Genomic DNA, 14,265 nt, shown 5'->3' with positions numbered 1-14,265 from the left:
GGTTATTGCAGTAATACCCAAGGTACTGCTCCAATAAGTTCTAGTAGATGGCAGGTGTGCTACAGACATGTATATGCAAATTCCAATAAAAATATTTATTTCTTCCTTGCTTATATTTGCTGGTTTATCAGGCCTACATTGGATAGCATATAAATTAGTCTGTTCCGCTATATACACCAATATTTCATCAGTAAAAAAAAAGTTGAAAAAATCAAAAATACCATCAAAGTTCAAAATATCGATTCCTAAAGATTCAGTTCAGACAACTATATGTATTGAAGGGCTTAATTATACCCAGATCACATGAATAAATACTTAACAAAACATAGATAATTTTACAAACAAAAAAAAAAAGATTTTTGTGTTTTATGATCACTTCAACTTTGTAAATAAACGTTGTAACACGTGGATGCCGGCGGCTAAACAAGATCTGACCTATTTCACAAAATAAGCGGTTATCACCCAAAAAATTTGGCTCGAGCCTCCATGCGTAGTCCTGGTAGAATTTTTGGTACAGCTACTTTAATAGATTTAATCAGTTATGCCGTGGTGAAAATTAGCGAAAATTTACACCTAACTTCACATCCAATTGCCAGTTTTTAAAACTTAATGTGTGAAAAGTTCCATAAAGCTTTTCCCATACAATTAATTAAAACAAATTAAAAAATAAAAGCCCTGGATTACGGGAGGCATTAGGATATTACGTAGTAATCTCCGCTCATTAAACTATGTTAAAAATTCACTAACAACTAGAATTTTATAAGCTATTGAAATCACTGTCGTAGCATTTACAGGAATACATAAAAGTCTGCCAAAAGTTCTCACTATAATAATAGAATCTCTAAAGTAAAAAATAAGCAAAAGGAAAGTTGGGCTATTATTAATAGCTTTCGTAATTCTAAGCCCTCTTACAATAAAAGTCCTGTAATTAATCCAGACCACCTCAATAAGTTTTATTGTAGACTAGCCAATGATCTTACAAAGAATTTATTACCTAAATCTGACCCTTTGTCTTATCTCAGGGACATATCTAACATTGGCCAATTTAGTTTTATCGAAACAAACAGAGAGGAGATTGTAGAAATGATTTCTTAAATAAAAAACAAAAAATCTCTGCCGAAGTTCTTTTGCAGCTCCCTGATAGCGCCCTAGATGTGTCAATGAGTCACACAAAAAATTAAATACTCCAATTATGTATACCAATTTTCTTAATTTTTTTAAAATTAAATTAAGTACTATTGTGCCGAAAAAAAACTGGGACAGCAAAATCTCCTAAAGCTCTTGGTCTATTAGAATAATATATTTTGATGTTGTCAAAGTTAATTTAATTTTGTGACAGCCGCGTCAACAAAATCGTTCTTTCAAAATGCATTATCTCCTCAACAAAAAGCGATAATATACACTCGTTTGATGGATGGAGTTCCTATAAGAAGAATCGCAGAAGAATTGGGCATTATAGTAAAAATACCGTTTCCTTAGCTAAGGCAGAATATTGAGCTATTGTAAGAAATCCAGATTCTGGTCGAGCAAAAATTTCAAACGACATTCAAGATAGAGAGTTAGTTGGCTTTAGAAACAATCCAAAACATGAACGTTTGAAACAGCAATAAAGGCGAAAGAAGACACGCATTTTCCTGGTTCTGCTAATACAGCTCGTAGTAGGATAATAAATTCGGAAATTAAAAGTTGCTGTGCAACAAATACAATATTTTTGACTGAAGCAAACAAACAGTGAAGATTAGAATTTGCCTATCAATATGCACACCAAAACAACATATGGGAAACGATATAATATAAGGAATATATTTTCGGATGAAAAAACCTTTCAATCGTGCAATAATGGCAAAATCCGCGTTTACAGGCCTTCTAATACTAGACATGATGAAAGATATATAAGACTAATCAAAGTGGACGTTTTAGTATAAACGTTTGGGCCTGGATTAGTTTTAGAGGACCAGGCGTTTGTCAAATAGTGCCGGGAAGGCTTAATGCCTTATGATATTGCAATATCCTGAACAATGTTATGATGCCATCGGTTGGTGTAGTCTATGGGCAAGATTTTATCTTCCAACATGATAATCCTCCTATATATGCAGTCCGTATAGTTCAAAACTATCTAGACGAAAGACGAATTTAAGTTTTACCGTGGCCCTCAAAAAGCCCTGATATCAACCCAATTGAAAACGTTTGGGGTAAAATGGCAAAATATATGTAAAAAGATAACTTTAGGCCTAGAAATCAGAATGAATCACGCCTAAAGATAGATGACGCATGGGACCAAATAACCGAAGAATATACCAGAAACTAAGTAATTGATAACGACGCACAGTGTTGCACCCAATGGACAAAAGTCCTAAATGCAAATATTGCGTTTTATACTTTCAAATACCTAAAATTCTCAAAAAATATCTCTTTTATCCAAAACTAACAAAAAATGTAGCCGACCATGGCTTGTTTACATTTTTTTAATTCTTAAATTAAAATGAATACTCTCGTCAGTGTTAAATTGCAGCTCAATACGCTAAGACTAAAAAAAATTGTTGTAAGGTTAGTAGGGGAAAATTGTAATAGCTAATAATGGACGGTATTAATAAAGGTACGTAGTTTAATCTATTCTAAATATTTTATAAGTTCCGTTTGTTTTTCTTAAATTGTCTTACCCAAAAATAGAAAGATATACAAACATTTTAATAAAAAAAGATTGTTTAAGCTACTTCTTGTTTAAGCCTATTACACTTCATATCCTGGCATATGTTATCTGCAACGGCCTGCAACGGACATATATATTTTTTTAGCTGTCTCTTACGAGATATCAAGGATCCCTTTATTTGAAGAATGGTGTGCTTGCGAAAAACATGAAAAGATTTTGTTAAAAATAAGATCGTACCTACCTATTGATATAGCCGAAAGCGCAGAAGACAAATTAAAAGAAAACAGTGTTAGTTTTTGTCGCCAAGTTAATACATGGTGGCTTGACTGCTCCCGCTAACGAAAAAAATTTGAACGAGACCATGCAGTTTGGCTTAATGGCAATATAACTATTAGTTTAAATAAACGCCCTACATCTGATCAAGAGGAACCGTCTAGTTCAATGGGAAGACCCAAAAAGTCATTCGCAGAATTGTGTCAAAAAAATAAAATTCGACGTGTAGAGCCTCTAGTCAAAAGTTATTCCCAAGAAGAATTATGTTTTGCCTCCCAAAAAGCGACACAGTTTTCAGCTAGCGAGCAGGTTACAGCCAACTCTATATGCTTAACAACCAAAAAGGCCATAGCATTATACTACGACCTTGATTTGACTGTCAGAAAGTACGGCATTTTACGATCCGTTGTAAACGCATTATATCCCGACTTTTTCCCAGCTATCGATCCCTACTTGCAACAAAAAATAAATATCTACCAGTTAACATTCTCGTGACAGAGATATCCGCTGAAGTTCAACTTCAGGAACTTTTGGAAAAAACGGCAGTCAGTATATTAAACATTTCAAATTTAACTGAACGTAAAACTACTGACTTAAAACTTATTTGTAAATGGGGTTTCGACGGTAGTTCAGGGCATAGTCAATACAAGCAAAGATTTACATCCTCTCCTGATGCCACTGATGAGTATATGTTTTTAATAGCTCTCGTTCCCTTAACACTTATCGATAGTAGTAATAATATTGTCTGGTCTAATTCTAAAACTTCCTCAACATTTTACTGTCGACCCATAAAATTTTCATTTATTAAGGAGAGTGCTGGTATTATCCGTCAAGAGGAAAAACACGTGGTTGAATCAATTCACTCTCTTAAATCATATGAAACTTTGGTGAGGGAGGCAAATTTTAAAATATCATTTAAGATGCTTTTTACAATGTTTGATGGTAGTGTCGCTAATATCTTATCTCAAACAAATTCATCTGCGAAATGCATCATTTGCGGCGCCACTCCGAAAGAAATGAACCTTAACTCAGTTTTTACAAAATCTCCAAAAGTTACTACCACTCTACTACCGTTTTGGTATTTCAACTTTGCACTGCTGGATTAGATTTTTTGAGTGTTTGCTACATATAGCTTATCGATTGCCAATCAAATCCTGGCAAGTAAAAGGAGAGCAAAATAAGAAAATTGTCGAAGACACAAAAAAATCTATTCAAGAAAACTTTAAAAGTAAGCTGGGTCTTATTGTTGATAAGCCAAAGCCGGGATATGGTTCCACAAATGATGCTAATACGGCAAGAACATTGTTTCAGAATCCTCTGTTAAGTGCCGAAATAATGGGAATTAGTGAAGATCTAATAATTAAATTCCATATGATTATAAGATTACTAGTTTCGGGATTTAAAATAAATATTGCAAAATTTAAAGCTTTACTTAATGAAACTCACTCACTTTATTTAAAACTATACAATTGGTACTATATGCCTAGTTCGGTTCACAAAGTTTTAGTGCATGGCTGCGATATAATCGATTTTTTTGATTTACCTATTGGACAACTATCGGAGGATGCCTTAGAAGCTAGACATAAAGATATCAGAAAAACTCGATTACATAACAGCCGGAAAACTTCTAGAACCGACACCAATAAAGACATATTAAGACATCTTTTAATGTCTTCTGACCCCGAGGTAGCATCTGTAAGGCAAATGAAGTCAATTAAAAAAAGGTCTGATTATTCAGATATTAAAGAATTTGTCCTCATTGACGAGTGTCTCGTTACACTCAGCAGTGAAGATGAAGATATTAGCGACACTGACACTGTTTAGGACAATTTATGAAATTAGCATTTTTTTATTTAGGATTGTGCAAAAAATCTTTGTTAAAAATATTGAAGTATATTTTGGTTTTTAGTTTATTATTGTTCCACTTTCTGTAAAAGATTGCAGGTACATATATTTTTTTCATTTACTTTGTTTTCAAATAATACAGAGCGTTTTTCACATTTTTTTAACCATAGAACCACAGGCAAATCTACGGATCAAAATTAAAAAAAAAAGTATTTTAGTTCTTTTTTTTTATTTTTTTTTCTTAACTTTGTCATTAGATTACTTCGCACACCAATAAACACAACCTTCGTATACCAATTTGCATATTGATACTTACTAACCGTTATAACATTATCCTATAATTTCTAAAATTAAGTTTAATTTTTAACACCCTGTACAGTTTAAACAGCTAACATTTGCCACCACATTTATGAAACAAATATTCTTATTTATTGCTAAGTATCACCGGTTGTTCTATGGCGTATAATTTATTGGACACTTTGTATATTAGGTGGCTCATAAAGTTTTAAGGATTTAACCTTAATATAATTTTAGCGTAAACCGAGAAATACACCTCTAAAAACATTACATCTTCATTATTAAACGGGCAACTATTTATTGAAATATAAAGTTATGGTACTCTTTTTTGTTTTTATTAGAAAACACAAAATATATTTTTGAAAATCTTACGTGTGGATACTTTTGTCCTAAACTCCCTATCTGGCGTAACACTGTGCGACAAAATAACTACCTAAATTTTAATGTCCCAGTTTTTTTTCGGCACGATGGTACATAGGTACTCCCTGTTAAAAAATATATTCCCTGTGAAAAGAACCATTTGTTCAAAAGCAGAACATACATTTATCAAGTTAATTTCTTGAATTGAAAATATTTCATTCTTTATAATTTTTAGCATTCTTAAATAATGATTTTAAACTTAAATTTGCTTATAAGAATATCTACATATTTCATTTAAGAAAGCAAAACCATTAAATGAACCAAATTTAGAGTAAACCAAGAAAAATTAAGAATTAATATGAAAATACTATATTCTCTCTTTTGGATAAAATGTAGTGTCACATTATTTAAAAAATAAAATGACGATATTCGTAAAACAAAAGTAATTAGATAATTATTAAACCATACGTTTCGTAAAATAAGAATATTGTATCATCATATTTTAAAACTACAATTGCATTCCTCTAAACATATTTTTTAATATAAACCAAACAAAAATGTAAAAAATGTACTAAAATTAATATAAATTTCTTGAGTTTATCTCAAATAAAAATTTCGCAAATCTCGTTTTACCACCCGTTTTCTACACCAAACACGATTGCTAAATAGGCCAAAATATTTTTTTCTTATCTTCTTCCTAGTGCTCTTAGTGTGCGTTATGTTACAGTCATTATCTTGTCAGTAAAGTTTTTCGAAATATCAATCAAATCAAAAATATCAAATAGAATTGTGGGGTTTTTCTACCTATACTTTGCCATAATTGATGCGAAATGGTGCAAAGGACCACCCTATATAAGTAAGAAAGTTGCACATTGACTGTATATAACTATTGTAGTATATTATATATTATTATTAGAAGTTTGACTGTGTTACAAAGTAAAAAAAATTGAAAAGCAATTTACTTATAATTTTATTTTGTATAGAATAATCCTTTGGTATTACATGATTTTTAATATTTGATAATTTCTAGTTTTTTTTCGTTTATAACGACATTTTATCTTTTCTTTCTCTTTTTGAATTTTTGGTTGTTTTAGGACTAAAATAATATTGCAAAAAAAAGGTAGATAAAACATTACTATAGCTTCACAAAATATAAAAACTCGCTAATATATAAGAATTTGATTTTTTTTTCGATAAATAAAATGTTGACAGTTGTACATTTTAATACTTAGATCTACTGAATACTCGTTTATTTCTAAAACATTAACATTTTTCGGTCGATATGTAACGAGTTCAGATCTTTTTTTTTTGGGAAAATCAAAAAACAAAAAGTGTTAAATTGCTTTTTTTTGCTAATCAATACAACAGTATTGTATTAAACGACTTCATTAGGAATATTTATCGTTTTAATATGAGAAATTTATAATTCTTAAACCAAAGAAATATATATTTTTAACCCATTTCTAAATTTTCATTTTCAAAAAAGGTTTAGTCAAAGAAAAAAAATTCACTTAAATGAAAAATATGGCAATAATATTATAAACTTAATTACTTTAGTTCAAGTAAATAAAATATGATTGTTAAAATATGTTTTGTTTAAGTAAGAATAGCATTTATTCTTTTAGAGAAGTTATTTAAATAAGTCCATATACTCAAACGAAAAGTAACGTATAATAATTTGAATTTTTAAGTAGTTTAAAGAAAGTACATTAAATATTAATATTAGAATACATAGTTTTGATATAAAAAATAAATTTCTTATTTGGAGTAACTTATTTAATTTCGACTAATTGTAGATCTTAAATCAACAATTGTATATTTCTTAACTATAGTAAAATTAAGTAATTAAATCAAAAATTTTGATACTTGATTTGTTAAGCAATTTATTCAGTAGTAGAATTTTGCAGTATTTATATTATGATTTAAAATATTCAATTTGAATCTATATTTCTTTGCGTACATGCAATGCAAAAACTTATTCCAATTGATTTTTAAATGTTTAAAATGAGATACTCTTTTTTTGTGTGTGGGGACCGGGAAGATCCTTTTAACTACCGCCTAATTTATTTTGGGTTGAACCCGGGTTAAACGTGCGGCAGTTTTCTGTGATCTGTCAAAGGCTTTTGATTGTGTAGATCACGGAATACTACTCGCAAAGCTTAAACGATGTTGCTTTCGGTGTGTGGTTCACTCCTGGTTTAAATCTTATACTGAGTCACCCGTTCCTCGAATGGCATGGTCATCTGTTTTGGGTCCAATCCTATTCCCGCTTTATATTAACAACCTTGCCTCTCTTAAAATCTCTAGACTCTTCAACATTTTTTCTGACACCTCAACAGTGGCGGCTGGTCTATGTGTGCTGCAGTGCTGCAGAGCTCCAAAGAAAATTAAATAATCTATTAAAAATATGATCTATAAACCAAAACCCAAAAAAAAAGAAAAAATCTCCGTCTCGCATATTTTTTACACCTATTTTATCAATTAAACAAAACGCAAACCCTCTCGCGTCATCACAGCCGAAGCAGCGCCAGCACCTCCAGTGCATCAGCGAGTCAACAGCAGCCGAGTAAAGTAAAGTACCGTAGACCCGGTCGACGATTCGAAATAATCATCTGGTCCACACGATCGTGTTCTACGCGCTCCTTCGCACATTCGCGCTGTTCCCCGCCACCACCGTGTCTATTGGAATGGTACGCTGAAATAACCCGATAATTCGCTGCATTTATTCCAGCTCTAGGCGGAAAATGCAATTTAAGACTTGAGATCGGGATTTTTTTTCGCGGCTTGGTAGTTTTTGGGTGGTTCGGCGCAGCGCGGCGAGTTGAACTTAAAAACAATACGGTGTGTGTGATTTTGTATTTTGTTCGTGTACGGATTTTGTTTTTGTTGAATTGACAATAATAATATAATTATTTATTAACTATGGAAGTGGTGTTTAATTTAATTAATGTAAAGAGATTTTCTCAACATTCTTATGAAGAAAAACTTGAGTTCAAGAGTAGTTCACTTGAGAAGCAAAAGGTAGACCATTGCCAGACATTATTATTAAAAAAGCTGGTGTAAGTAGAGGAAAAAGTTATACGCGTAAATTTAATAAAGACATTTATTTAAAAAATGAATGAATTTGTGGCTGTAACAAAAAGAATTCTTTATACTGTTTTCCCTGCCTACTTTTTGGTTCCGATAAAGCTTGGACGGAAATAGGGATCACCGATCTAAAACATTTAAGTTTGAAAATAAAAAGGCATGAAAACTCTAAAAGCCATCTTCATAATTGTATGGAATTGGCGTATATCTAATATAATGACACAATTAGATTCTGCGTATTGGTTAAATATACAAAAACATAATGAAAATGTATCAAAAAATAGATACATTTTATCAAAAATTATAAATTGTATTAAATTTTGTGGAGCATTTGAACTTGCTCTTCGGGGACATGACGAAAGTGATATTTCTGAGAATCCTGGAATATTTCGTGGGTTGATCAACTTTTCTGGTGAATTAGACGCAAATCTAAGTGATCATCTAAAGAATTCTTCCGTATTTAAAGCCACTTGATTTATTTACACACGAATGATTTATTACAGTGCTTGAAGTCTGTCATGAACAAATAATTGAAGAAATTAATCATTCGCCATTTCTGGCAATCATGGCGCATGAAACAACGGACGTTGCTGCAAAGTCTCAAATAGTTGTTATTTTTAGATATGTTTGCGATGGTGAACCAATTGAACGATTTTGGAACTACTTAAATCCTGAAAAATGTGATGCAGAAACACTTAGTAAAGCAATTCTAACTGTTATTGAGCCTTTAATTCCAAATTCACCCAACAAACTAATTGCCCAAAGCTACTATGGAGCAGCAGTGATGAGTGGCCACACTGCAGGCGTTTAAGCATTAATAAAAAAAAAGTATCCTTTTGCTCACTATGTACACTGCTATGCCCACTAGTTAAACTTGATTATGTCTAAAGCTGCTTCTGCAAAGTATGCAAAGGCAAGTACCTGTATTTTTTGGAAATTTACAAGACCTTCCGGGATTTTTTAATAATTCACCACAACGAGTAGAAGTATTAAATAAAATTGTGAACAAAAGAATCCCTCATGGCTCTAACACCCGATGGAATTTTTTAATATACGAACCATTAATGTTGTGTATGAAAATAGAGCCTCTCTCATTGATTGTATGCATGAAATAGAAGATCAATTTTCCAATAACACAGTTTGTAGTGCGGCCGCTTCTATTCGGCGTGCATTGAATGATCCTATTTTCAATTTTTGGCTGACTTTTTTCCATCATGTAATGCCCCACGTAGATATCCTATTCAATCAATTACAACAAAGAAAAATCGAACCTACTCTAGTAAGAAACGCTGTTGAAAATTTTGAACGCAGTATCATTCAAGTTCGAAATAATATTGATAACATTATTAGTGAGGCAACAAATATAATTAGCGATGAGCCACCAGAAAACAAACGAAAACGCCCAAATAACAGCCAATTTGATCACCGGATTTCTGCTTTAGAAGTTTGTGATATTATTATAAATTGCGCAAAAGATATATTTCAATTTAAAGAACATCTAGTAGTTGCATCACTTTTCTTTTCCGAATGCTTTGGACAATATTGTGGCAAATTTCCTGAAGATAAGCTCACTTCCGTATGTACCTTTTATCCCATGCTTGATAAAGAACGTTTACGAACTGAACTATCTGTTCTATATTCAAGAAATGATTGAAGGACATTAAATGGCGCACTACTTCTCAAATTTTCAGTAACCAACAATCTAGGAGATACGTTGAAGGAGACAAAAACATTATTGGAAATTGTGGTAACTACTCCCATGACGACATCAGAGGCGGAGAGATGTTTTAACATTAAAAAGAGTCAAAACATTTCTTAGAAATTCAATGACCGAAGATCGTTTAACAGCACTTTCCATGCCCGCTATTGAAAAAGGTTTATCTCTAAAATTAACAATTTTAATGAAAAAGTTATAACAAAGTTTGCGACCAGGAAAGAACGAAGAATAGACTTAATTTATAAAAAATAGGTAGTAGGTGAAATATAAGTAATATACGAGTATAAAAATAATTCAGTTTTTTTTTGCTAATAATAATTGCAGAACACCCTAAAATTTTTACCACGAGCCGCCACTGCACCTCAATATTCTGTAAAAACAATGAGCTGGCAAAACTTAAAGCCTCTTAATTGCTTTTGCTTAAGCTTCAGTAATTCTCACATCGTTGGGTTTAATTGTGATGTTGGACGAATATGTTCTTCCAGATACCTCAGTGAGTAAGTTTCTTGTGCTAATTAATAATGAGATGAATTTTGAAGACTATATTTTAACCTTAAGTAAGAAGTGCTTTTTGTTCTCTAGAAGAAAGAACTGTGATATATTGTCAACATACATCAGAGACATTCTTGGCGGTCACATTTTGTAACTCAAAAAATTTTAACCTTTACATCTCTTTTTATTCTGTAGACGTCTACTCTTTTTTTAAAAATCGCTACTCGTCAAAACCTCAATTTACCTCTACCTATCTCTAAGCTTGTTTAAGAAATTTCTTATATACGAGGGTCGTAAAATGTACAATTACCTGCGGAGCAGCCTGATATCGATAAATACCTTAAACACGTTTCACTTTAGAAAATTACTTCGCAGTAAAGCATACTACAACTTGGAAGAGTTGTGTCGGAACACGTTATGAGGTGCTCCTAAGTCTTAATATCTCTTTTATTTTCTTTGTTTATTTTTTAAATTTAGGATTTAATTGCTCTAATGTATTTAAACATATTACCTAGAAGTTTCTTGTATTTTATTTTTCATTTTGTAAGTTGCTATACTCCATCCTTTGTCGATAAAAATTTGTAAATTTTTTAGATTAATAAAGTACTTTTGAATTTAAACTTTAAGTGCATATGCAGAAAAGGATCACAATATTCCTTAGAAAGGCTTTACAAAATTTTCAGCGCGTGACTAAATGTAGGGTTACATTCTATTAACGCTTAATCCCATAGAAGCTATTTCCCTAGAAGACTATCGCCTCGAAAGGCAAGGACTTTCAGAGAATTATTTTGTTTTGAAATCATGTAATACGTACCTTTTCGGTGACTTTTTGCGCTATCAACTGACTTTTGCCGTTGCAAAGATCCGTTTAAAGCTGAAGACCCAGAATCTGATCTTGATCGTTTCCTTAGTTCATTCCTTGGTAAATCTTCACTGATTGTCGGACCAAGCTTATCGGATTCTATAATAAAAAAAATATTTCAAACTCAAAATAATAAACAGAAGATCATACTATACCTTCTTCATCTTCGCTATGTTCTTCTTGTGTATGTTGCATCAAAAATTCTGCAAAGGCACCTTTCTTATTTAGTAATTCTTGGTAAGTGCCATTCTCCGAAATTTCACCGTTATTAACCACGAATATTTTGTCGGTTTGAGGTAAGTATGTAATACCATGCGTTACCAGGATTCTTGTTTTATTTTTAAGTAACCCTAAAATGTAAAATATTTGAAGTCTTCAATTTTTTGTAATAAAAGACAAAACCTACCTTGTGGCCCTAATAGTTTATCAAAAATATGTTTGCCAACATTAGCATCTACAGCACTAAGAGGATCATCCAAGAAATAAACTTCAGCATCTGCATATGCTGCCCTAGCCAAACTGACTCTTTGTTTTTGACCACCAGACAAGTTGATACCTATTTAAAATAAATAAAATGTATGAAACGCAGAAAATTAATAACAGACAACTAACCCTTTTCGCCAATTTCCGTCTGATCTCCGGCGGGAAGCATGTCAAAATCAGGTTTAAGTGCGCACGCGTCTATTACTTTATTATATATAAATTTATCATAAGGCTTTCCAAACGTAATGTTATCTTTTAAAGTGGCGTTTTGTATCCATGCTTGTTGTGAAACATATGCGACAGAACCATAAGTGTTAACCTAAAATATTTAAAAGATAGAAAATAGTGCAATTTTTAAGAGCTTAGTAAGTAGTCATAATTTGCGAAAACCAATCACTCAAGAAACAGAAATCTGGCTTAAATCGTAAGCCCTATTATTAGACCTGCATTAAATTTATTAGTTTATAATTAATAGTTTTTAAAAGTGAATATATTAAAAGAAATTTAAAAAATTTGCAAAATGTCAATGAAATTAAATATACACGTCTTGCCGACTCAAATCTTGAGTGCATAAATCAACTTGTACCAACAAATCTAAGTCATAAGTAGTATATGTCTATGAATTTCCATAGCATGGTAATGTATTAGTATTTTAGTATAAAAGAAACTAATTGCGCGGTACACAACTGCAACGAAATCAAAATAAAAGCGCCAATAACACTATATATTAATAAAACTCACCCGTCCAGAAATCTTATCCATCTCACCCAAAAATGCAGATATCAAACTACTTTTACCTGTTCCTACAGGACCCACAATCGCTGTCAAAGTCTTATGGGGAATTCGTATATTGATATTTTTTAAAATTGGGTCTTCACCCCATGAAAAACAGCCATTTTCTATGACAAGTGGATCCTCTAAAAGATTTTAGATCATTAGATAATTAAACATGTAGTAAGTAAATGTTTTATATATACAGGGTGGGGCATAGTAACCAAGTGTTTTTAAAATAATAATAAAACTGTAAGTTTTTACTCTAAAAAAATTTTATTGGTAGCACACTATAGGTAATAACAAAGTATTTTAAGATATTTATGAACGGAAAATAATATCTGGCATGCGATGACCGTTTTCATTGACGCACTGTTGAAGTCTTTCCAATAGATCTCTATTGATTAGGCTGACTTCGCGACGAATCGCTTCCTTTAATTCATCTAATGTACGTGGCTTGGTCTCGTAAACACGCGACTTAAGGTATCCCCACAAGAAAAAATCACAGATTGATAAGTCAGGGGACCGGGGAGGCCATAAAATATCACCAAACCGGAAATGAGATGGTTAGGAAACATGTGGCGAAGAACAGCCATATTCCACACTCTGGCGGTGTGTGCCGTGGCCCCATCTTGCTGAAACTACAAATCTTGGGTATCCACACCTCTTCTTTGTAAGTCAGGAATGAAAAAGTTGTTAACCATATAAATGTAATGATCGGATGTTACAGTAACGGTAACCCCATTTTCTTTAAAAAAATATGGTCCAATGTCAAGTCCATTTCACGCGGATTTTCGCCAGGCCAGTAACAACAATTTTGTCTGTTGACGGCGCCATTAAGGTAAAAATGGGCTTTATCACTCATAACTAAGGAAAGGTTTTTAATTTGTTTATAAAGTTGAAGCATTTGTTGAGCAAAAGCCAAGCGTTGTGGATAATCTTTTACATTTAATTCCTACACAACCGCTATTTTGTACGGATAAAAATGTAATTCGCCATGTAAAATCCGTCTTACAGTCCGATTGTAGATTTGAAGTGCTGCTGAATGACGACGAGCAGAGCGGCGTGGGCTCTGCAGGACCGCTTGTCTAACCCTTTCAACGTTCTTTTGAGTACGCCCAGTACGCTGGCGCCCAGGTGGTTTTTTTTCATTATCGAGCCCCCTGTTCGAAGATTATGAACCCAACGTAAGATCGTGTCTCGAGCGGGGACAGAGTCATTTCGATGAATATTGAATCTTCAACGAAATTCACGTTGAACTGCAGTCACCGACTCGCCACTTCTAACAAAACAATCGTAAGCGAATACGCGTTGTTCTAACGTCCACATCTCCATGGTTGCGACTGAAAGTGAATTAGTGAAATCAGAAATGACGGAAACGCTTTGAGTCAAGAAACGGATTGTAACATGGTGTACGCCCCTCCCTTT

At 32.6% G+C, this 14,265-nt stretch overlaps 1 protein-coding gene across 3 annotated transcripts in view; it reads right to left on the bottom strand.

Annotated features, from left to right (window-relative positions):
- The window catches only part of LOC126746629 (multidrug resistance-associated protein 1), a 169,699-nt gene that overhangs the window by 67,107 nt on the left and 88,327 nt on the right, over positions 1–14,265 (bottom strand). For all 3 annotated transcript variants that reach the window (XM_050454959.1, XM_050454958.1, XM_050454960.1), the window contains exons 10-14: positions 12,808–12,983; positions 12,196–12,385; positions 11,990–12,139; positions 11,739–11,933; positions 11,536–11,682 (exon numbers count right to left, since the gene is read on the bottom strand). In XM_050454959.1, coding sequence (XP_050310916.1) covers positions 11,536–11,682; positions 11,739–11,933; positions 11,990–12,139; positions 12,196–12,385; positions 12,808–12,983 — 858 coding nt within the window. The remainder of the gene's footprint in view (positions 1–11,535; positions 11,683–11,738; positions 11,934–11,989; positions 12,140–12,195; positions 12,386–12,807; positions 12,984–14,265) is intronic.

The sequence above is a fragment of the Anthonomus grandis genome, chromosome 17 (assembly GCF_022605725.1).
Source record: "Anthonomus grandis grandis chromosome 17, icAntGran1.3, whole genome shotgun sequence".
In the NCBI taxonomy this organism is placed as follows: Eukaryota; Metazoa; Arthropoda; class Insecta; order Coleoptera; family Curculionidae; genus Anthonomus; species Anthonomus grandis.
Note: the sequence above shows the minus strand (reverse complement) of the source record. Positions and strands in the feature narration are given on the sequence as shown.